The sequence below is a fragment of the Lonchura striata genome, chromosome 3 (genome assembly GCF_046129695.1).
Source record: "Lonchura striata isolate bLonStr1 chromosome 3, bLonStr1.mat, whole genome shotgun sequence".
Taxonomy (NCBI): Eukaryota; Metazoa; Chordata; class Aves; order Passeriformes; family Estrildidae; genus Lonchura; species Lonchura striata.
Window position 1 is genome coordinate 18,448,921 of NC_134605.1, and position 23,250 is coordinate 18,472,170.

General features: G+C 45.3%; 2 protein-coding genes across 2 annotated transcripts in view; both read left to right on the forward strand.

The window, feature by feature from the left end:
- Positions 1–10,581, forward strand: part of GALNT14 (polypeptide N-acetylgalactosaminyltransferase 14) — a 90,814-nt gene extending 80,233 nt beyond the window's left edge. The window contains exons 12-15 of the mRNA XM_021537019.3: positions 281–364; positions 1,479–1,623; positions 8,833–8,952; positions 9,528–10,581. Coding sequence (XP_021392694.2) covers positions 281–364; positions 1,479–1,623; positions 8,833–8,952; positions 9,528–9,686 — 508 coding nt within the window. The 3' untranslated portion in view covers positions 9,687–10,581. The remainder of the gene's footprint in view (positions 1–280; positions 365–1,478; positions 1,624–8,832; positions 8,953–9,527) is intronic.
- Positions 10,582–16,695: 6,114 nt separating this feature from the next.
- Positions 16,696–23,250, forward strand: part of CAPN13 (calpain 13) — a 66,185-nt gene continuing 59,630 nt past the window's right edge. Inside the window, exon 1 of the mRNA XM_077781783.1 lies at positions 16,696–16,725. The gene's annotated coding sequence lies outside the window, so the exon portion shown is untranslated. The remainder of the gene's footprint in view (positions 16,726–23,250) is intronic.

Here is a 23,250-nt window from a genome sequence, read left to right on the forward strand (position 1 = left end):
TTTCACTAATAATTTTTAAATTACTGTGCTCTTCCATGAACCTTCCCAGATCCAGACTCCTTGTTAAAATGACAATATGTCATCATGCCATTTTACCAAGTGAGACCTCCAAAGAGACAGATCAAAACAACTGCTCAAGCTCATACAGAGAGGAACAGAGCTGCTGATGCTCTTGTATTTGCTGTCGGTGCATTTCTGATGGGTTTCTCTCATCCTCCCTTCTTGGTGTGTTGGGTCTCACCTTCATAATTTCCATTTCTGTGCTATTTTCTTCCCACAGCATCCAGAGCAGAGTGGAACTGCGGAAGAAGTTGAAATGCCACAGCTTCAAGTGGTACCTGGAAAATGTTTATCCTGAACTTCGGTACGGATGTGCGATCTCCATGGGATGCTTCATCCCTCCCTCCTGCCCCACAGAGCTTTCTTCTGCCCCAGAGACATAGGCATCTCCTTCCTTGGGCTTCACAGAAGGGCAGAGGGAATTTTGTGCTGCACAGCTTGCTCACAGTGTGACATATTGCAGGGCTTTGGAGATCCTTGGGGGTCCCTTCCAGCTCGGGATATTCTGTGATATCTGTGTCCTCCAAGCAATTTGCTGCAGGGCTGGTGAGGGACAAAGCACCAGTTATTCCCATTTGCTCTCAGGAATTCATTAGATATCTTCCTGCCCAAGCTGTGGAACAGGCTGTGTAGGGAAATAAGTGAATTTCCTTACAAAAGTATCCAAGGCAGAAAATCCACCGTAGTGTCCGCAGGGGTGTTTTGGTACTTAATGACTCCTACTTACTAAACAAGCACCTAATTTCCAGTCCTTTCACACTGTTCTGTGGCACTCAAATCTTCTCTGTTGTGAAACCATTCACTCTAAGATTTTATGACTTGCATTCAGATGGCTCTGCCTTGCTCCTTGCCCAATGCTTTGATAAATATTGTTGCTTTTGCAGATATCTTTTAGTTGCCAATTTACACTAGAAGCCATTGCATTAATTCCTCTGATCCCTGTCAGGAGCCATCCTAAGAAAGGTTGGTACAATTCTGGAGATACCATCAGGGACCTGCTGGTGCAATAGCTGAGTGCAGAATTGCTGTGTGAAAATGATGATTTATAGCCATTTTCGTACTATTTTTTTTTTTTTGCCATGTATGGCATTGCACAGCAGCATCATGGGCAATGCCAGGGCTCTGTGACAGTTTGTTGTAAAGTTCCCCTTTCCTGTAAGCTGAAGGCTGCTCACAGCCTACTCCTGGCTCCTCTGTTTGCCTTGGGCAGTTATTTATTTTTCCTCTTACAAAGGTCAGCCATCCATCTCTGAGAGCTGCTTCTGCAGCATCCCTGTCCATGTGCTGCTCTCAGTGCTTCAGTATTGTGGTGGATCTTGCCACCCCTCATTTTCTGAAGGTGAAATGGTGCAACCTTACCCCACTGAGCCTCCCTGTGTGTGGGCCAGTACAATGTTGTTTTCACGCTGTTCCCACAGGATTCCCAAGGAATCGCTGTATCAGACTGGGATCATCAGGCAAAGGCAGAGCTGCCTGGAGTCACACAAGTCTGAAGACCAGGAGTTCCCCATCCTGAGCTTAACTCCTTGTAACAGCAGCAAGGGCACAGTGCCAAAGGCACAGGTAAGATGTGTTGTGTATCCCCATGATGCTGGATGGGAAGAAGCCATGGGGGCAGCTTCAAGATGATTCCTTAAGTTTGCTAAAGCTCTGTTGGAGGATTTACCCATTCTGCCAGCGTCTTTCCTTAGGCAGCCTATCATTAAACCTTGGCAGCTCCAACTGACCTTGGTGGAAGCTCCGGGCAGCTGCAGGGACTGGTGCAGGAGCCACAGGACAGTGTGTCCCACTCATCCCCGTGGGAGCCTGTGCTGAGCTCTTCTCACTGCCCAGGAACACCACATGCTGCACAGATCGAAGGCAAAGAGAATTATAACTTCCTCTCATCTCTCAGCCTTTTTTCTCTCAGAATGGACTGAGTTGCAGTGGCATTTGCAACTTCATAGTCTGCAGTCTCTCAGTATTGGATTGCCCATTAAACTAGCAAGGATTTAATGAGGATGATCTCAGTTTTTTCAGTCTCATTGAGATGAGAAAAAGCTGTATGAATTGATGTTCCCAAAAGCACAGCCTAGGAGATCTTAGAGCCAAGAGCAGGCACATATGCCTTTCTCCTTTCTGGAGCAAGACACTGAAGATACACACAGCTTCAAAACTCACCTTTGTGATTTTGGGCATGTCGGTAAGTTCTGTGTTCCCAGCTATAAAATGGGGAGGATAACAATCCCTTGCTTCTCCGTGGTTGCCATGAAATAATTCAGTAGGACATGGTGTGGTGTGCTTGCACTTGACTGTACATCCTTAACCCTCATGGTTACATATTCAAACCAGGTAGCTGTGCATATAAAAGGCCCAGCTTGGGGAGACTGCTTAAAATATCCCTGATTTGTGTCTGCAAACAAAGCATGTCATTATGTATGTCTCTCTTAAATGCAGTTGCATGCCTGTCTGTAGGCAGGAAATTAATATCTGTTTCACAGCATGGAAAAATCAACAATGACTATTGGAATATTAGTCAGTTCACAAAATGTAGTTAATATAATTGCAAGTGCCACACAGTAGCACTTCTTACAGTTTCACTGGTTTCCATGTTCCAGAATAGTTTTTTTTTCCTTCCAGTGCTACATGGACTTTTCACACAAACAGCAAGCTGATGAGAGCAGGTCATCAGGTTTTTCAGGGCTAGCTCTGCAGAAGAAAGGAAAAGTGTTCTAACAATAATAGCAACTTCCAATGAATTGGCTGTTTAAAAAAAAAAAAAAATCTGGGAAAATCAGAATGAAGAATGCTGCTGCAAGTTAGTGTTTCAAAATGAAATGGTATTGGTCTTTCTGAAATACCAATTTGATGTGGTATTTTAAAATGAGAAATGTCATGCCAACAAGTTGGATTGTTTCATTCCTACCAAACACATTTTGTTTTGACATTTCTGTGCAGTAAATTTTCAGAATTTTTCACGCCATGAACTTTTCATCTTCCTGTTCTGATTCTGCAGCAGTTTGCAATAGGTCAACACTTCCCACTGGATGGCAGCTCTATTTCTTGTGCACATCCAGGACTAACTTTGCAGAGGAACAGAAAAATGCACTACAAACAGATTGCAGAATGACTGCACTCAGTACACAGCAGGAACAGAGAAAAGCCTTTCCTTTTTATCTTTTTCTGTCTTTTTAGTATAGTTCTTTATTACTTGTACCCATGGAGAATAGTTCAGATTAAAACAGGATGTTTAAACTTTTATTGTGAATAGAAACTTATATTTTAATGACTCAGTTGCCACAAGACCACCTGAACTTGTGGACAATGTGGGTGTTACAGTCACCAGGCTGTGTAGGATTGATTATGCAGCAGCCTTGAATTCTACTTGGTTTTGCATTTGATACACCAGAATAGAGCAATAATCTTCACTTTTAACATACTGAAGTCACGTCTTGTTTACCCTAAGCTTTATTTTGTGAAAAATAGGCTTAGCTAAATCAAAGCTGTGCTTCCTTGGCATTCAGTAAGTACTGTGGAAATATCCTGGCTGTCCAAAATCTTTATTATCACTATTACAGTAGCAGTAATTTCATTGCTTTGATTGCCTTTCTGTAGCTGTCTGCCTGCTGGGCTACCCCAGCCCTTTACCAACATTTCATGCACGAAGTCTTGAGATTCAGTGTGAGAAGATCTAGGCTGTCATGGTTTGAGGAGAGAGGCACAGGATATGTCAGGTGGCAATCAATTGCTCATCATTGTAGGTTTTACTAATTGTAGTGTAGGGGAAGGTTGTTGTGAGACCTCTGGCTACATCCATAGCTGGGATAAATTGAGATGAGTACTCAGTGGTGAAATCAGACTTACACCCTTAGAAAGTCTCAAAAAACCTCATTGGTGGTGTCTGGTGTTGGTCCTGAATCACTGAAAGGGGCACTGAGATGAAGAAGACCCCTTATCTTTGTGTGGGAGAGCTCTGTCTTATCATCCTGGGGATCCACTTGGTCCTTTCCTCTCCAGAAGGCCTGGCAGCGGGCAGGGTGAGTTCTGTCCCCTGGGGTGGCTCTCAGAGGGAATTGAGGTGGTTGAGAACCTCAGGGTGGCTGTCAGAGGGCTCCTGAGCTAGTGACAGGCAGAGATGTTTGTGCAGTCCCCAGGACACAGCAGACTCTGCCTGTGCTCCTGCCCGCTGGAGCCTCGGCACTCCACGCCTTGTTGCATCTCATTTGCTAAATTAACAGATTGATTTAGTTTTTCATGAGAGAAATGCATCTGAGGGAAAATAATTGATCATAATTTTGTCCTCATCTATCTAATAAAGATGTGAGTAGTTGGGGTTATTTTTTTCAAAGCAAGTGTCAGTTGGTATTAGTTCATAGAGTTTGGAAAAGACATCTGACTGGGATTTATTTAAGTCATTAGCAGCTTCAGGAAACCTGACATACTTCAGATAAAAAATCTGAAGATGCTTTGACCTGGATATAACACATGTGTAAGCAGTTGCTGCAAGAGGAATGTAAAGCTCAGGCATCTATCTTTTAGACAAGCAAGGAAACAGGGGAAAGGCTGCAGCATCCATTTCCTGGGTCTGCAGCCCAAAATACCTGGGGTTTGCAGCTGAGTGGCTGCCATTGCATTTGAGTGGCATGACCTTGACTCTTTTGGGAAGGAAAGGCAGTGTGATGATCTGCCTGGTGTGGTTTGAGGTCTTCTGTGTGCTGACTAGATCTGCCCTTTTTTTGAAGAGCATTTAGCATCCGTCCAAACTCAGTGACCCTTCTGAGACATCTCAACCATAAACATTCTCTTCTGACCCTCCTCCCCTCAAAAGCCTTCATTCTTCTCCTCCGTGACCTGCCCTGGCTGTAAGCTGGCTGGAGCTGTGGGAGACACGCTGAGCAAGCAGAGCAGGGGGCAGCAGTGTCGTCTCTGCACCCAGGTTGTCCTGGGCCCTTGTGTACTTTGCTTTCCCTCTCCTGAGAAGTGTAGAAGTGCCAGTTGTATCCCAGGGTCTTTGATGAGGGCAGCACTTCGGTGTCCTCAGGTGACTCATGCAGTCGTGTGCCTTGGGAAGTCCTTCTCTGGGATTTTAAGAAGATAATTGGATAATTAGATGGTTCCACCTTCTTCAGAAACACTTCTCTCTTGCTCCTACCCCTGCTTTAGGGCACGGCTGACCTCTTGCTCGCAGCAGAGGCATTGCTGTCACGGAACGCTGGGCTCCCCTGGGACTGCTCCTGCCTGGGCTGAGGGGCTCCTTGCTCCATCTGCTAGCCAGGCAATGCCAAGCCAAAGGTCACTCTTGAAAATAATTTGCTCAGTTCACAATAATGCTGAGTAACAGTGACAGGTGCCGGCTCAGATGATGCTAAAGCCTTGAGAAGCAGTCACAGGCCCTCCAGTGAGGGGTTGGTGTTATCTGAGGCTTTGGAGGAAGGGGGTTGCTGGTTGTGCTGTGCAGCTGGTGATGCTCTCTTCACCAAGTCCACCCTCTTCCTCCTGATTCCACCACCCCTCCATCTTTGCCTTTGAAAAGGCAGGAAATCTTGATGTCAGTTTTACCTCATAGATCTATTTTTCTTTGGTTCTGGGTCAGCTCTAATCCCTGATGGCATCTCCTCAGGCAAGTCTGCAGTCCTGAAGCCATGCCAGCTCCTTTCAGGGCTCCTTAGGGGTACTATAGGCTGCTCCATCCACCACAACCTTGGCTATGCTGGTCACGTCAGTGTGCCAGGGATTAGGAGATAAAGTAGTTCCTCATGGAAAAAAGAAAAAAATAATCCCAACTCATAAAAATAAGGGAAGAGAAAGGGGTAAGATAAAAATTTGTGTGGCCATGGGCATGTATTTTTACCCAAAGTCCTTCATGGATTCTGTGGTGTTCAAACGACTTCCCTCCTCCTTCCCCTTCAAATTTCTTCATTTTCTGCATAATTTTCTTTGGCTTTCATCTAGGGCTGAAAGGGAAGAAGACATGATTAGAGCTGAATAAAATATTTTCAACAGGACTGGCTTCCATAAAAAGCCATTCTGCTGAGATAGATGAGCAGTGTGAAAATCTGTCAGCTGAGATAAAGACAGTGGAAGGACAGCCTGGGGGCATGAGGGTAGGATCCAGTGTCAGCTGTGGAACTGGTGCACACATCCAGCTCTGGAGCCACTCACTTCTTACGATGAACAACAGCTTAGGGAGAATGGTTATCACCACCCTTCCTATCCCATGGTCCACTGCTGGTTGAGAGGATAGCTCTGCCTTGAGAGGATGTGAATATTCTGAAGCTTTGAATGTAGCCTGGTCTGGATAAAAAATAATGGAAGACCTCTGGTAGGAGTAGTCTTCTGTAAGATAATCTCAGTGAAGATATCAAACAAACAAAAAGTCCCATGGCCTGGGTTAGTTGAAGAATATAGCATATACACAAGTTACAGCATTAACTGGCTGCTGCTGAGGAGCCTCATGGGTGCAGCTTTAGCCCTGTCCTGAGCTAAAATGACCAGCAACTGGTTAAAAATGTTAAGCAGGTTTTCAAAGCAGCTTGTAGCAGCATGGGTGCCAAGAACAGATGTTGGAGCTTGCCCCATAGGGTTTGGTTCTTCGTAGATGCTGGACTAATTTGGCACCTGATTTCCCAGGCTGGTGGTTTACACAGCAGCTGACAGCATGCAGGGTTGGGATGTCTGGAACGTGTTCACTGTGGGATCAGGTGAACCCTGCTCCATATGACAAAGAAAAGTGGTTGCCAGAAGGGTGTGGATTACAGCTTTGAAAATGAATGCTTGTTATGTACCCAGATCCTGGGCAGCTCTTGCTGAGGAACCCGTGGGCAGGCTGTTCAGAAAGCCAGGTTTGATTTCCAGGAGCTGGTGGGGAATAGTGGGCTAAGAAGCACAGAGTATGAGGATCACAGTGTGAAGTCCTTGTGGAGCTGGGTCTGCTGTGTAAAAGTGTGTTTTCCCTTCCAGCTGGCTAAAAACCTGAATGAAAATGGGATTTATATTCCCAAGAGTTAAATGCCTGTACCTGTCTGTTTTGAAGTTGAGGAGAGGAGTTAGAGCTGCTGGCAGTGACAAATACCAAAGGACTGGAAACGTGTCCCTGCTCTAATAACTCATGCTAATGCAACCCAAAATCTCCACCATTCAAAGTCAGGGGTGCTGCAGGCATCCTAGCTCTGAGAGTAGGACAGCCATTCTTCACATTTCCCTCCAGCACTCAGAAAGGGTTGAAATCTCTCCAGAGCCCCATTTTTCCAGCTCCAGCCTAAGAGCCGTATGTTTGAGCACTGCCTTCCCCTCCACTGCCAACACTGCTGCTCACATCACTTCTCATGGAGCTCTGACTTCTCCATATCTGAGCTCCCAACTGCTCTGCTTCCTTTTTGCACCCTTACTTTCCCGCCAGGTTCAGAGTTTTCATAGGCTGTACTTTGCTAAAGCATGTGCCATGGCTCCTGGGGTCTTTTGTGGGAACCCTTTTGCTCCCTGGACTTGCTGTCTCTGGCAGGGTTATTGCACTCTGATAGTGAAGCCAGCCAGCTGTTGGTCCTCCAGCCCTGCTCACCTGTCCTGCCATGGCTCTGAAACCTGCTTTCCATCTGCTCCCACTGCTGCTGCTCAGAGTCACTTACAAAGCAGGAGCTGATCCTGCTTTGCACCCTGGATGGGAGCCCTCGGAAAGCTCTTGCAGCCCCACTCCTTCTAATTTCAAAGTTGATGCTCACAGAAAGTTACAAGCAAAACACCTGTTCCAGAAGTCCCTGTCTAGGGTTGTGTAAAAGCATGGCTTGTGGTTTCCCATCAGCCAAACCAGCTCTTGTCTGCTTGTGCACACAGAAATAACAGGGAGGCAGACATCCCTTGGCTGGGATCCTCTCAGGAGGTGCTCTTGGGTAATACGAGCACAGGTGAGTGATAGAAAATGTTCAGCTGGAATAAACATTGGAGTAAACTTCTGTGAAACACTCCTGGGTTAAGCAGTGTGTCTGTACATCCATGGTGCTTTGTCCAGCACATTTGCAAATCCTCATCAAACTTATCAGCTGCTCTTCTCCCAGAAACATCCAGTGATGAAAAAGATGGTAATCCCTAAGATCTCCTGTTGTTTGGTAAGCACTGCACAGGACAAAGAGTCTCTGCTCCTCCAAACTTTATTTCTGGGGCTGAGGAGCTGATAAAGAGCTGGTGAACATGAAAAAGCAACAAAAGAAAAAATCCTCCAAGACAACCCAGTGGAATGAGAGTAGCAATGGTTATAGCCAACCATTACAGCAAACCTTTGAAATTTGGTCCCAGTATCTTGATAGAAAGCAGATATTTACCTCTTATTTTTGTGATATTTGGGAACAGAACCCCAGGAGTTGCAGATATTTGCTATATATCACCTCTTGTCTCCCACTGACAGCTGCAAAACATCTCTGCTGCTCTTCCCTGAAAAAATAGGATTGCACATTGTGTGGTTAGTATGTTCCTGCCTCTCTTCTGTTTTTTTTACCCCATCCTTCTGTTCTCCAACCACAGCCCAGTTCTGGCATGGAATCTTTTGTCTCATGAAACTTGTTCTTCCAGCAGCTTTTGTAGACATTTTCTTTGGTACCTGCAGTCCCTCAATGACAACTGCAGTTTTGGGGAGGCTTGAAACATCCCAGTGACTTCTCCTGATGCCTCTTGAAGGCATTGAGGTTTGTGCTTGATTTTGTAAGGGGCAGGATCCAAGCCAAAGTGTTTGTTTTCCAGGTAAAAGATCAGCAAGAATCAACACTGCTCTCTCACCACCTTTCTTTTTCTTCCTCTGTGCAGGAATGGACATACACATACAACCACCACGTCCGCCAGCAGCAGCTGTGTTTGTCTGTGTACACCCTCTTCCCTGGTTCCCAGGTGCTGCTGTCACCTTGTAAAGAAGGTGACAACAAGCAGGTGAGCCCTTTTCACTGATCCCCCATTTTCTTTGAAGTTCCCTTTCTTTCATCACAGTATTACTGCACATTAAATGGCCTGTGCTCTGACTTCATCTGGGAAGCACAGTCAATTTGGGAGTACAGACTCTGGCCTGTTCAGCCCTTTGCCTCTTAAATGAGTGTGTTGATAAGGGTGTCTATTAGTGAGGGTGGTGATCTGGATACTTCAATGCAGAAGTCAAACCCAAACTGGCAATTTAGTTCACATGGGCTGCCAGTCAGGCAGCAGATGCTAACATTTCCCTGCAGTTAATCACTGAGCTGGCATTTGAACCAGTGACCTGGGGAAAAAGCTGTTAGTAATGTATTATCTCCCTGAAGGCAGGCCGAGGCTGAGTTAAATTAGTGTGCTTCTGATGGGAAAAATGCTCAGTGTGAGCTTTGCCTGGTGTGAGTTTGGGGACCTTGTACTTGACAGCATCAGACCACAAAGGCTTGATGACAGCTGTCCTCTAGAAGCTGGAACAGTGCAATAAAAGCATGGTGGGGAGGAAGCTTGTTCACCTGTTTCTCCTGTCGTGTGTCTCCCCTCAGCGCTGGGGCAAAGTTGGCTCACACATCGAGCACATAGCTTCACGCTTCTGCTTGGACACTGAGACCATTGGGGACACCCATGAGAGCATCAAAGAGCTCATCATCAACCCCTGTGAGAGCACAGCCATGAGCCAGCGCTGGGACATGGTGATGTCTTGACCTGCTGGAGGATGTGTGCGGCGGGGACGAGCACCGGGATGTGGCTGAGATGCACCAGATGGGGCTCAAATCCAAACCTTTGTGGGTCCCTGTGTGCTATGGGACAGGAGGAGAATCACTTGAATCAAAATGGGACATGGCACTCCAGGTGGAAGAGCGGATGTTGGCTGCCAGGCATGCAGCTGGTATTGGCCTGGTGATGGTCAAGGAGGAGGGATGGCAGAAGAACAAGCTTGAAATGTTTTAGAGGGGGACTGGGGCTCCTGCAATGGGCTGTACAAAACTTCATCATGCACAGCGTTGATTATCTCCCTGGCAACGCAGGTAGATGAGCCTTTAATGCCTAGAGGAGACTTGGACTGAGCAGAACAAGCATCTCAGTAGCTCTTGGGGACTGAGGTGGGTGCACAGGGTGGGATGTGCCAAGGAATGCTAAGAAACATCACCAGGGATCAAATGGAAGACACTGAATTATTTTTGCACTTTGCTGTGGACGTTTCTGTCTTCTGCAGGCAGCATGAGTGGAGCTGTGTTGCACATCCGAATTGGTACCTGGTCCACGTCCATGTTGTGTATACAGAGGCAGAGCAGTCCTTGATGGCTGGGCCAGGATCAGAACAGCGAGTGATGGGGGAATCCTGCTCTGTGCTAACTGCACACGGTGCTTGTTGAATCTCCAAAGCCCAAGCAAACAGAGGATTCACTGCGTGAGATTAAAGGATATACATTTCTGTCAAGCTGGGAGGAAGGGCAGTAGCGTGATTATTTCTCCTCTCTGAAGGCCATGGGTCACTGCAAACTCTAAAATTTTGCTATGTGTCTCTTACTGCTCTGCTTCAGATCTGGACTAATTCAGATTTTCACTTTTCTTCCATAAAAGTAATATTTTTGGTAATTGAAGGTAATTGTGTCATATTTCTGTTTAACAATTTCCCAACTACAGATTAAGGGACTCCCATAAAATACTGCTACTGATGGAACGGTGAAGGTTTAATTTTTAATTAAAATTAGAGACTGCTCCAAGAAAGGAAAAGGGATATTACTTGGGCTTGCTTCCCAGTTACCTTGTAGCCCACAATGTAAAGTACTGAAAAAAGCATTTGGGATTCCCCATTCACACCGGTGAGCAGGGCATCCTGGGCCTATACCTCTCTCTCCAAGTCACTTAGCATAGCCAGAACCAGGCAGAAATTATTTCCTCAGCTTTTGGAGCTGTCTTCTACCAGAGATCATGTCAGGTGCTGCCTCTGTGGGGGAGTGAGGTGACTGCCTGAGGGCAGATGACCTCAGGAGGGGTCTTAGGAATAGAAGACTGGAAGGTCCTTTCCAGCCATTCAGGGCAGTGTCACTACAGCCACAGGTAACTTGTAAAGAAGGTGACTTGGCTGTGCATCACCAAGAACTGTGCACACAGCCCTCGTGTAGTAACAATTCTCAAAAAGAACTTCCACAGGACTGTTAGTGTGACTTGGAAAAAAAAAATACATAATTTCTGTCCAAAAATGCTAGGATTTAGTGAAAATCCTATCCTTTGTTTCCTATGCTGCAAACTACAGGTGAAATACCATAAGCTTTAAGCCTCCAAGTGCTCTCAGCATCCCTTCTTGAATAAATTGCTGGCTTTCAGGATTTTACTGCCTCAGTTTCTCCTCCCTCAGTGCTGGGAGAAAGCCATGTGTATAAATCTTCCTGGCTTTAGAAGCAAAACTACTATAGCTCTTTATGTGCAAAAGGTCGCAGTGCAAAATGCTTTTCATGTGTTGCAGTGATTACTAACCTCATCAAGCTCCCTTGGTGCCAGCCTCAAGGGCTTCTGTTCTGAGAGGGCTGGAGCAAGCTGTCATTTCATGGTGGGAGGTGGCATTGTTTCCGTGCCACCACTCTGCCAGGAAACAAAGGGGAACACTGCAAATGGAATGGACCCATTTCACAAAGGAGGGCAGGGACCTTGGGCTTCTCTTCAATTGAACAGGGACATATCACATCTACTTCTCACAATGGTGATGACAGGCAAGGGGTAGTAATTCCTTGCCTAGTGTTTACAAGGGAAAGCAGCTCCCAAGAGCTTGAAGCTTAACAAGTTCACACCTGTACTGTGCCCACAGCCTGGCACTGCCCAGCAGCTGGCAACTTGATTCTGAAAATTCAAATTGCTGAACAGCTTGGCATGGTTTATGAAGTTCAGCACCTGGCAGGTACACTCTGAGCAGGACCTCAGACCTATCTAGCTTTACTGTTTTCTACCAAAGCTGAAAATCTCCATTCTCCTGACGGCCAAAGCACTCAAAACTGCTCTTTGCTTTAGCAGAAACAGCTACCTCACTACATATGTGTGTGCACTTGGGTACATGGACCCATAGGACCTGCAGGGATGTTTCTAGGAAGGAGTTGTTTGACCAGCTTTGCAGCTCTCTTGCATTTTGGGAAATACAAATGCTATAGCAAACCCCTTCTATTCCAAAATATGTGCTCAGTGCTTGCTGTGAACATGTCGGGGGACAATGGAAGGCAGGCAGTGGAGAGGGGCCATAGGGCATGGTAGCCCCTACCAGGGAGCAGCAGCCAAGTTCAGCTAAGTCTCTTGCAGGCCCAAAAGCCACCACGTACCCCACAGACCTGAGGAGCAGCAGCACTTGTCAAACTGGTGATTGTGTCTCACACAGCCATCAGCTGTAACCCTTAGGCTACAGCTTATTTCATGGTCCAGGAAATGAGATTATCCCTATAGATCAGCAATGTTTTCAGAGAAGCCTGAGAGTATCAGCCTGACTCCTGGGGAGCTTTATATAAAGTGGGCCATGGTCTGGCAGTCTCCAGAGTTAACCCCAGTATGGCATTTAGCAAATCTGCTTAACACCCCTGCAGAGAGACCTTGCATCGTGTCAGGGAAAAGGTTAACTTGCTGCTGAAATCCAACTCGTACCTTCAGGTTTCATTTATTAAAATACACTGAAAGCAGACGAACTTCTGTTGCTTTGTGTTTTTTCAATGCCTAGACAAATGATTGTCATGCTGTGAACAGGTACAATGTGACTGATTGGGATCTAGTTGGGCTCCCACGCCAGTGCTGCTTAAGCCCCAGCATCATTTGGTAGTAATGCTTTTTGATAGCATTTTGCACTGACTTGAAAGAACATAAGATAAAGCAGAAAATATGATTCTAATCCTGGCTGTTGAGCTTTGTGACAGCCTTTATGATCTCCAGGTAAGTCACTTCTTGTGCCTTGGGAAATTTAGATTCAGAGCAGGAAACTCAAGGTGAGAACTACTACTGGCTTTTAAAGGACCAACTAAGGCTATCTGAAAAAAACCCCAAAGCCCAAAACACACCAGAAAAAGTCAAAAAAAGCACTTCCCCTCCCTTTTGAAGGATATCCATGTTCCAATTAGAACAAATCTATCTGGTTTAGTTGGGCTGGAGAAGTCTTGCAGTCCTTAAGTTGCTGCTTATGTGATTTCTAGGTGTCTCGTGCTCATCTTCTCTCTGCACCAGTGCAGTACCACAAGGTAACAGCACAAATAATTTGTGCACCTCAGGTTCACCTGAGGAAATCGGGAATTCACCTGAGGAACCTCAGGTTACAACATGTCGAGGTAGTGATTTAGTGGTAAAGAAGTGGAAACCAAATTCAAAGATCTCTGTGTATCCAGCAATGCAGCAGCAAAATGGGGCTGGTGGATGAAGACTGGAGAACTGGTGATGGTTCAGGACAAGCACAGCCCTGAGTGCTAATCCGTTCTCCTGCTTCTAGGAGTGGCTTGGGATGGCTTACTTCATTTCCCTGCCACAGTTCCCCAAAATTTTAGTGACGATTGGGTGTCTTGAAGGGAGAAAAAGCCAAGGATTTGTTTTTGTAGCATGCAACACTGGCAGTACTGGCTGGCAGTCTCCATGGACCCTTTTTATCTGCCTGTACAAGGTCTGGTTCAGATGGAGTTCATTTCCTTTATGACATAAGGTGCTGTGGTTTAGACGGGTGACCAAAGCAGTGTTGATAACACACAACAATGTTTTAGTTATTGCTGTACCTGCACAGTGTCAGGGCCTTTTCCATCTCACTCTGCTGCCCCTGTGAGCAAGATGGGGCTGGGGGAGAGGATTGGGATGGGGGACAGCTGGGACAGCTCCCCCAAACAGACCAAAGACACATCTCATACCATATAATGTGACACTCAAAGGTAAAACTAGGAGTTCTGCTACAGGAGGTTTCTACCTGGCTGGGCATCAGGCTGCAAGTGACTGCCTTTGTATCACTTGGTTATTTCATTTCATTTTCCATCATGACTGTCTTTATCTTGACTCACAAGTGTTTCTCACTTTTGCCCTTCCGAATCTTTCTCCCATCCTCCTGGGCAGAGGGAGTAGGAGCTGAGCTGCCAGACAGGGTCAGCCCACCCCAGTGCTCTAAGCAGACCAGGGTCTGTGATGTAACAGGCTCTGATCACAGCCCTGCAGTGTGATCTGCACTGCTCACATTTCCAATTTTAAAAGCTTCAGAGAAAAGCTGGGGGCTAACATTTTTTATAGAAAGGGTAGAGGAAGCAAAGTCAAGGAGGTTTCACACAAGCAACAGAAGAAACTTCTGCTGCTCATTAATGTTGTGGCTAAATTAATTTTGAATGATCAGTCCAGCACCAGTTTTAATGTGCGGCTGCTTTACATGGCCGCAGAGTTAAAGGAACCCTGTGATATAGGTGTCCAGCTTATGTGGAGACTTGCATGCTGAAATCCAGTGGCATCTTTCCAGATTTATGGATGTTTTCCCAATGTTCACTGTTCTGTTTCTCACTGAAAGTGCCTTCAGAACCCTGTAAGAATAAAAACCTGTTGCAAGCTGCTGCCTCTCCAACTAAATCTAATTAAGTTTCGAATGGAGCTTCATTTTAGCACAAAGGTGACAAAAAGCAACACGTAAATTTACAGGTAAGGATGCCCATTTTGTTGAGCTGGGAGCTGTTTTGTTTTCTCTGATACTGCTTGGGCACTAAAGAAACCCAAACTGGTTCCGTGTGATTTATAAAAGAAGTCATGACTCTGTTTCAAGGTTGAGTTCTGCATAAACACTCGTGTAATAATTATCAACTGTCCATCACAATGAGTGATGCTTCTCTTTTTCCTGTGATTTACATGAAAAAGTGTTCAGACAAAGTGTTGCTGCTGCAGAGGGTTAAAATCAGTTGTAAAACCAACCAGCCATCCAACCAACCAACCAAAGAGGAGAAAGAGAACGAGCACTGAAAGCTTGGACGTAACCTGATAGATGCAATAAAAGAAGGATATTGTGAAATTTGGACTGTTCCCAGGGTGAAAGGCTTAGAAGTCTGAAAGTCAGTAGGAATGTATTCAGGGTTACTTTTAAGAGCCCTAGTGACTCAGAGTTGCACCATGGGGACAAGTTTATAACACACCACCCAAAGGAAGTCCCCTCAGTCTACAGTTTTCTGAAAGAACACAAGCCTCTGCACTGCTCCTGTGGCCCAAGCTGTGCTCATGTCAGGTGTTCAACATGCACCTTGTGGTCCTGACTAGCTCTGGCCGTGGAGACACCTGATGATCCATGTGTCTGTCTCTGCAACAGCCAGATAAAACCCTGCCTCCTTTTCACTGCTTTGGAACAGTTGTGTGAACCTCTTCTAATGGAGATTGACATCCTGGTGCTGTAATGGTGTTCTGGCATTTGAAATGTTTTCAGAAGAATCAGTGTTACAAGCCCTTTGAGCAGTTTTCATGAATTCTGATCCTGCTGACAATTCCTGGATCATGCCCATGGCCGTCCAGCCTATGTTATGCAGCAGAGATGATTGTTTTCTCTAAATGCAGTCACACCCAAAGCCTATGCATAGTCACAAGCAGATCTAAGGGTATTACTAACATCAGCTCTGACCCTCTTGGCCTAAGGCCACACAATTTACATGGCTTTTATAAATGTTCCTGGACTCCAGCTGCCTGAGGCCACTGACAACAAGAACGTGCAGCAATCATCTCAGCAGAAGCAGGAGAGCCTGTGCTTTGGGAGAGGGCATTCTAATCCTCATACTGAGGCTGCTGTGAGATCCTTAATAATCCTTGGGAGGTTGGTCTGGGAGAGGGCTGTGCAGAAGGCAAGGTGAAAAGGTTTCCTGGAGTCTGGCAGTGGTGGGAAGCACTGGCTGACACTGCAGCTGATGGAGGTCAAGGTGGATGGATTTACAAGATACGGAGGTGTGAGGCTGTTGAGTTACCAAGGAGAATTCAAATAATTTGAGCATGAAAACACCTGCACCCAGAGGTGCAGAGTGTGGGTGGATCTCAGATCAGCACCCTGCACTTTCAGGGGGGATTTATTTTGACTGATAACTGATCCAGTGCTTGAAATGGCTGTCCCAGAATGCTCTAGGGGTTAAAAAGAATTTTCTTACCTAGTCACAACATACTTTCAGCTCTGTTAATGGAACTGTTACTAGAGTGGCAGTGGATTATTCAGTTCCCTGGATGTGAAACCTTGATTTGGACACGGCCTGTATGTTGATAACAGGCATTGCTTGTCCTGTCGCTGCAGCTGTGCATTGCCAGAGCATGCATTGGTATGTTTGCAATGGATCTTCGGCGTGAAGGATTGCAGTCATTGCATCTTGAAATTGATTTTCTTCTACAGAAGGCTGTTTGAAGCAAAAACCAATTTGGTTTGTATAAACTACATTAGAGATAAGAAGATATCCCTCAGAGTGCATGAGATCACCTTAGAAGACGTTTTCACCCTACTGCAAGTAACAAGTCACACAATAAAAAGAATTTCTTACAGCTGATCTGATCTCCACCCATCCGTGAGCTGGCTCTGAAATGAGATAAACCTATCTCCTCTAATTCAGGACAGGTGTATCATATTTCCCAATCATATTACAGAGACTAGGGAGGCCTGGTGGTGTTAACACTGAGCACATAACCTGGGCAAGTGAGGTAGCTTTATCTACTTTGGGGGACTGGCCTTGTAAATGAGATGCTAAACTGCTCCCACTGATTGGAAGCCGGACTGTGAGGTTTTACCTGTACTGCTACCCAGTAAGTAGTGGCTCTGGAGGGTCATCTATGTGGCTTGCTTTTCTTTCTGGATAGATTTGGTGTCTTTTATCTACTGTCTAACTCAGTCCTTCCAGACTGGTCCTCAGTTGGTTACTGTTTGTTTAGTGTGCTAGCCAACCTACAGAAAGAGCAAAACAGAAAGTATGCTTTAAAGGGAAATACAGTCAGGGAAAAAATAAACACAACAAACCCACTACTTTTTCCTCCTTTCCTTCTCCCAGTCTCTTGACCTACTGTAATAGGTATCCCTGAGGTGTAATAATCTAATTTGTAGGATATCTAAGAGGTATCAGGGCTTGGGAAATACAGTGGTGTTGAAGATACAGGTGGATTTGCAGTCCAACTCTGGGCTGCAGCCATCCCTTCCCTTCACTAAGCACAAGGTTGTCAGCTCCAGTTCTAAGACTGGGTGTGTTTTGTGGGTTCTGAATTGCCATTTTCCCTCAGCACAAGTATCAAGTTGGTTCAGGAACACTGAGAAGTTTCTCCAAACAGGAGCAGATGGATTCCTAGCAAGAGCTGCCAACTCAGGTTATCAATGGGACTACAGGGGAAAGGACTGTGGCTGACCTGGCCTGGGGCAAGCAGTGGCTGTTCTGCAGGGAACAGGGTGGCATTCACATCTGGGCTTCTTGCTTTTGATGGCAGAAAGCAAATCTTCTGTTGGTTTGGCTGCACGTAGCTGTGGAAATGAAAGATGCCATGTTCATGTATCACAATAATTAATGTGTTGTCAAAAAGTGCCTGAGAACACAAGCATCTAGAAGGAAAGGGAAAAATCTGTGGTGCCTCAGTTGGATTTTGTAAGAAGTTACTGGACTGAGGAAAGAAAAAGAACACGTTCTTAACCCGACTTCAGCTTTTTGTGGCAAACAATGATGGCAGAGCTGTGCATGGGCAGATGTGCAGGAAGGGGCTGTGTGCTACCCAGCCTGTGATTGGAAAGGGCAGCCCTGAGCTGCCTTAATGAGAGGCAATGGATCCAGGGTTAAGAGCTCTGCTTGCTCTATCAGGTGTCCTGTGTGCTCAGGGGTGCAGGGCTGTGCTGGGGAGCTGGGGAGGCTCCATCCGTGCTGGCCGTGGGGGGATGTGTGCTGCTGTGCCCCCCTGGCTGTGCTGTGCCCCCTTCCCTTCCTGGAATGACACTCCTGGGGCCCGATGCCTGTCCCAGCACAGCCAGGGGAGCACAGGGAGTTAGTTACCTTCGGTGGGACCCAAGGGAGTGAGAAGCCAGGTCTGTTCAGGCATTTGGGAGTTGTTCCTTGGAGGCTGCTCTTTTTAGGATACCTGGCTGTGCCTAGAGCATCCTGCAGTTTTTGGCATATTATCAGCTAATTTAAAATTACTTACACAAGCCCTTATCAGTACATGAGACCAAAGGGTGTTAGTGGGCATAATGACAAGGAAGGCTTTATGAACCACTTCATGAAGCCAAATCCTCAGGAGCTACTGAGCTGTAATTAGATTTGAGGATAATAAGATTTTTTTTTTCTTCTTTCTTCTTTTTCTCCCATCTTTCTTTCTGGGAACAAATCAAGGGAAAAATTGGAGCTCTCAGTTAATTCTTGTGTGTTCAGAGTGTGGCTGCAGGCTGTACTCAGTAACACAAAGGGATTACAACTTGATATCAAGTAGCCTGGGAGAAGTGTGAGCATGAAAGTACAGGGGTATGTTTTACTCTAGACCCTGTGGATCCCTTATGGATGTGCCTGGATAAGGCCTCCCAAGCCTTAGGAGCAATTAATAATGAAATCAACTAATAACAAGACCTGCAATGTGAAGGGAAAACTAGCCAGCATTTTGTTATGGGGAGAAAATGAGCAAACCAGCAGGGGACATGCTGATCATGTCTGATTCATGTTGTCTCTATAATCTCAGCTAAAGTTTTAACAGCCCAGGAAGATGAATTACCCACTCTAACCAACACAGGGATCAGCATGGGGTTTATTAGAAGTAGGCTATCATTTAACAATGTCAGGACTGTATTTATTATTAAGCAGTAGACTCCACAGTCTAAATGGAAAACCATCACTCCTCCTTAGACACCAAACAAGGTATGTTCATAAAGCCAAATGGCCAATACATTGTAGTGCCTGAACACAAATACACAGTCTGCTTTACTGGACCTCAGGGCTTTCTGTGTTTAGCTACAGGCTAACAAACCAAAGTGTTTGAAGCTACTGGAGGACAAAGCTGTACACCATATGCTAATTTTGACTCTCAAAACTCCCTGGTGACTTCATTCCAGTGAAGAAAGAAGAGAAAGAAACTGGAGAAAGAATTCGGGGTTCAGCACAGAAGAATTGGTTAACAGTGAATGTTTATGGACCAGGGTACAAAACCCTCTGAAAGCAGCTCTGCTTTCTTAAATGCACAGTGTACTTTCAGCTCAGAGATTGCTCGGTCCTTCCCTGTTCCTGGAGCCCAATGCCTTTGTCCATAAAAAAATCAATCAGTAAAATGTCCGGTAATACACAGTGAACATTTTGGTTTTATTTATTGCCACATTAAGATACCCAGTATGGAAGCATAAATAATACAGTTCAAGTAAACCACCGCTTAATGTAATAATATTTCAAGCTGGATTTGTGGGAAAGGCTTGGGGCTGGCCATGTTTTCAGTCCAGCTTTGTAAATCCAGGGTATTTCTGGACCAATACAAACGATGCTCTCAACCTGTAGCATGGGCAAGGAACTTTTACATTTTGCAGTTCTGCTCTTGCTGCGCAGTCAAACAGCAATCACAGCAACATCTTCTGGTCTAAATGTGGGAAAGGATTCCTAGGCACAGCCATCTGAGTGATGTGACTGTCTGACTGTGGGCTTCCACAGTTGGCTCTGAACATCAAAAAAGTCTTTTCTTTGTAATTTATGAGGCCTGATTGGCCATATTTTTAACATGTCCCCCTAATGGCCCTGTTGGGAGATACCTTGAAATATGACAAAGTGGATTTTCAAAATTTAGAAGCCAAACTGTGGAATGGACTGAGAGCTGAGTCAGGGATGGAGCAAATATATCAGACTGATTTTTTTTTTTCACCTATTTGTATCAGCTATCTGGGAATACCTGGTTTTTGAGGTTTAAGCAATATTACAGAAATTTCTTAACATTTCCTGTCACTTTAAATTGTATTCTTTAATTTCTCAGATTGGGGATTTGTGAATGTACTAGACTAGAAATGCAGGATGTAGATTATGCAGAGTTAATGATCAACTTCAAACCTGTTCTTCATCAAAAGTTGCTTTGTAAAGAGAAAAATGAACCAGTTGACTTTTCTGTTCCTCATTATTGTCTTGCACTTGGAAAGGGAAATACCAGTTGTCCATTTGAATGTTATTTGCAACTGAAGCCAGTCTTTGCATCTCACTCTGACAGATATCTTTTAGTCTGGGGCATGGATCTGGAGGGTCTTGCTGTAACATGACTTTTTCTCTTCACCTTCAGTGTTTAATTTGTCCATTCAAATGTAAAGTCCTTTTGTGTTTCATTGCCATTGCCATTCCCATCAGCTGCTTCTACTGCTGTCACTGTTCCCTGAATTCCCCATAACCATTATCCCTGATCAAGTCATAAAAGCAGATACGATACCATCACCACAGGAATTATTTTCATCTAGGTGTGATGAATACCTCTTGCACTGCAATAGCTTGGATTCCAGCCATGCATAATTTTTGCATTAATTATGTCATTACTGTTTAATCACTGCAATTAACAGCATCACTTTATCTGAGCCATCACTGTCATCATATGGCCTCCACATTATAGCAGGATCCCACCTGTTGGGGCAGCCTATGTGGATTTATGGGGTGTCCATGTAATAATATCAAGAAGCTGTGCTCACCTGACCACAGGAAAGGGAGTACCTGAGCTAATACCTCTTCGCTGTGAAGACACCTAAAACCCTGCAAGGTGACCTGCAAAATGGTGCCTCTCTGAAATGTTTCTTTTTTATGTCCTTTTTCTGTAGCTTCAGATGGCTACACAAAGTACAGGAAATAGGGAATAAGATCTCAACCTGAATTTTAAGGAGCTTCATAAACTCTATTTATATGCCATCGTGACAATAAGTGCCACCTGGGGGTGATAGGCAGGTTGTTTAGGAGATGAAGACCTGGCTGGGACTGTGTGTCAAGAGGCAGAGTGACGAGGGTGTGACCACACTCCTCAAAAGCACTGTAGCTGGTCACCTCATGCAGAAAGGGATTCCCTTCAGAGCTATTAGGGTGATGTTTCTGAAGATGTCAGTGCTTCCTGCCATCTAGTGAAAATGTTAAATGGTGGACTAATGACAGGAGTGTCATTTGGGAGTGCTTTAGGAATCCAACCCCACCTAAGCCCCTGCTGCATGTGCAGTGGGGGACTCTGTGCAGAGCCACTTGTGGGTTTGTAGGACTTCAGGGACCCTGTCAGGATGAACCCTCTGTTTCCATCTTACAGCAGGGCTGGCCACAGCACAAATTTTACACCTCCAGACCACACCTTTGCTGTTTCTGACTTTTTTAAGGTAAAATTTTCAACATTGCTTCTTGTCAGTCTTCTGCACTAAATTAAAAGCCATTTGAGGTAATGTCAGAGGGTGGTAGTGCAGCAAGTTATTTGTTAATCCTACAGCTATAACACGTGGAAAAAGCTGCCGGGGCTAGGGTACAACTCGTGGTATGAGATGAGTACCAAAGTCTGCATTTCCGCTTTGCAGAGAGGGAAGGGCTTGTTTCCCAGAAGTAATCACTCTTCCAGTAACCTGACCAACCCTCGAGAGATTATACAAATTAAAACTGCATTTTCTTATTCAGAAGCAAGATCAGCTCTTTAAGGAGAGTCATGCTTTGTGCTGTGGTTGTTGGGCTCAGGGGGTTCCTGTCTGTGTGACTCTCAGGTCTCAGATTCAGCGTCAAGCTGTCTGCTAACAGCACCATCAGCCCTCATTACCACACAATATCCATCAAGCAACAAGCCCTGGTATCTATTTAGCAGCAGGAGTTCCTTATCCAGGAGAAGTTTTCTGCTTTAAGACATTCTGCCTTAAACAAGGGTCAGCCATCCTGCGAAATGCATAAAACTTACTTTACCCAAACACTTTCTTTGAGTAAAACAGAGAGAAAAACAACTTTTTGAATTGCTTTTAATTCTTAGTAAATTTTTATCTTTTTTCTTTTTTTTTTTTTTTTTTTTTTTGCAATGGCAATAGCCCTGCTGGAAGTTCTTATGATTGTTGCATTCATTTGAGCTTGCTTACACAGACAAAGCTCACTCAAGCAAAATCACTGCTGATCACTCTGCAAGTGGGAATGATGATAAGGTGACAGTTATATGGGCTCAGTTTCATGGGCATAAACCATCTTCATTGGCTGGAAATCTGCCTTGGGAGGAGTTCAACCTTTTTGTGTTTGTTTCAAACACTTAGGAAAAAAATAGCAATTACAGAACATGGCTTTAGGTCACATTAAGTTACCCAGTGATGAGCATTTATGCCACATATTACCAGCTTTATAAACTGCACTGTTCAGTGCCAGTGGTTACACACTGTATAGGTAATTGTAAAACAAACTCCATATTCCAATTGACACCCTTTCTAATTACATCTCACCTTCATTAGGCTATTAAAGTGATAAATGCTAGCAATTATATTGAACTCCAGTGAAAACCCTCAATCTGTGGTGTGAGTGATTTGCCCAGGAGCCTGGTAGAATCCTACCAGTGGAGTGAAGTTCTGAACAAAACAACCCCAAAAAAGAGTTGGTTTTGTTTTGGTTTTTTTCCTGAAAAACAGCTGATTAGAGAGTGACACCAAAGTCCATGCCCAGCATTGAACAGCACAGCTGGATGGGGCCGATCTGCCAGCTGTGAGCTGCAGCTTCTCATTTTAACTGGATCTCTGTATGATGGGGAAGAGTGAGTGGATTTGGCATGTGCTTCAACATGGCACGAGGTGTTCTCATTCAGCACTGGTGGCTGTTCTGTGGATACCTTTGCACATTTTGGCCCTCCCATGTTCTTGAATGGGGAGGGAGATCTCCCTCACATGAAGGATTCCTGAGATAGGCATGGATGGACATCTTTCCTCTGTGTGTAGGATTCAAATGTGCATAGTCACCTGTGTTCTAGCTTAGGTGTGGTCTCTCCTGCATGAGCCAGACGTGGGTGGGAAGACAAAAAGCTGTTTTCTGTCACAAGGATGGGATGTGGCACAGCCCTGGATGGTGGGGGAAGCCGTAAGGAGGATTCCCAGGTGCTGAGCTGCCCTGTGGCAGGGGTGCCCTGGTTTTCCTTCCTCCCTGGCAGCCCCTTCTAGAGAGCCAGGGAAAAAAGCTGGAAATATCTGGGGTTTGGGTTTCTCCCTGCTGAGTGATCTGGGGGAGCAGAGGAGACAGGAAGGGAAGGGGCTTTTTTTGCTCCAGTGCCTTCAGCATCTCCTCCCAGCCTAATGTAGGGAAGGAGTGGGAGGGACACCCAAACAAGAGCCTTTCTGTGTGGTCAGGAAGTGGGACAGCGGGTTTGGGATCA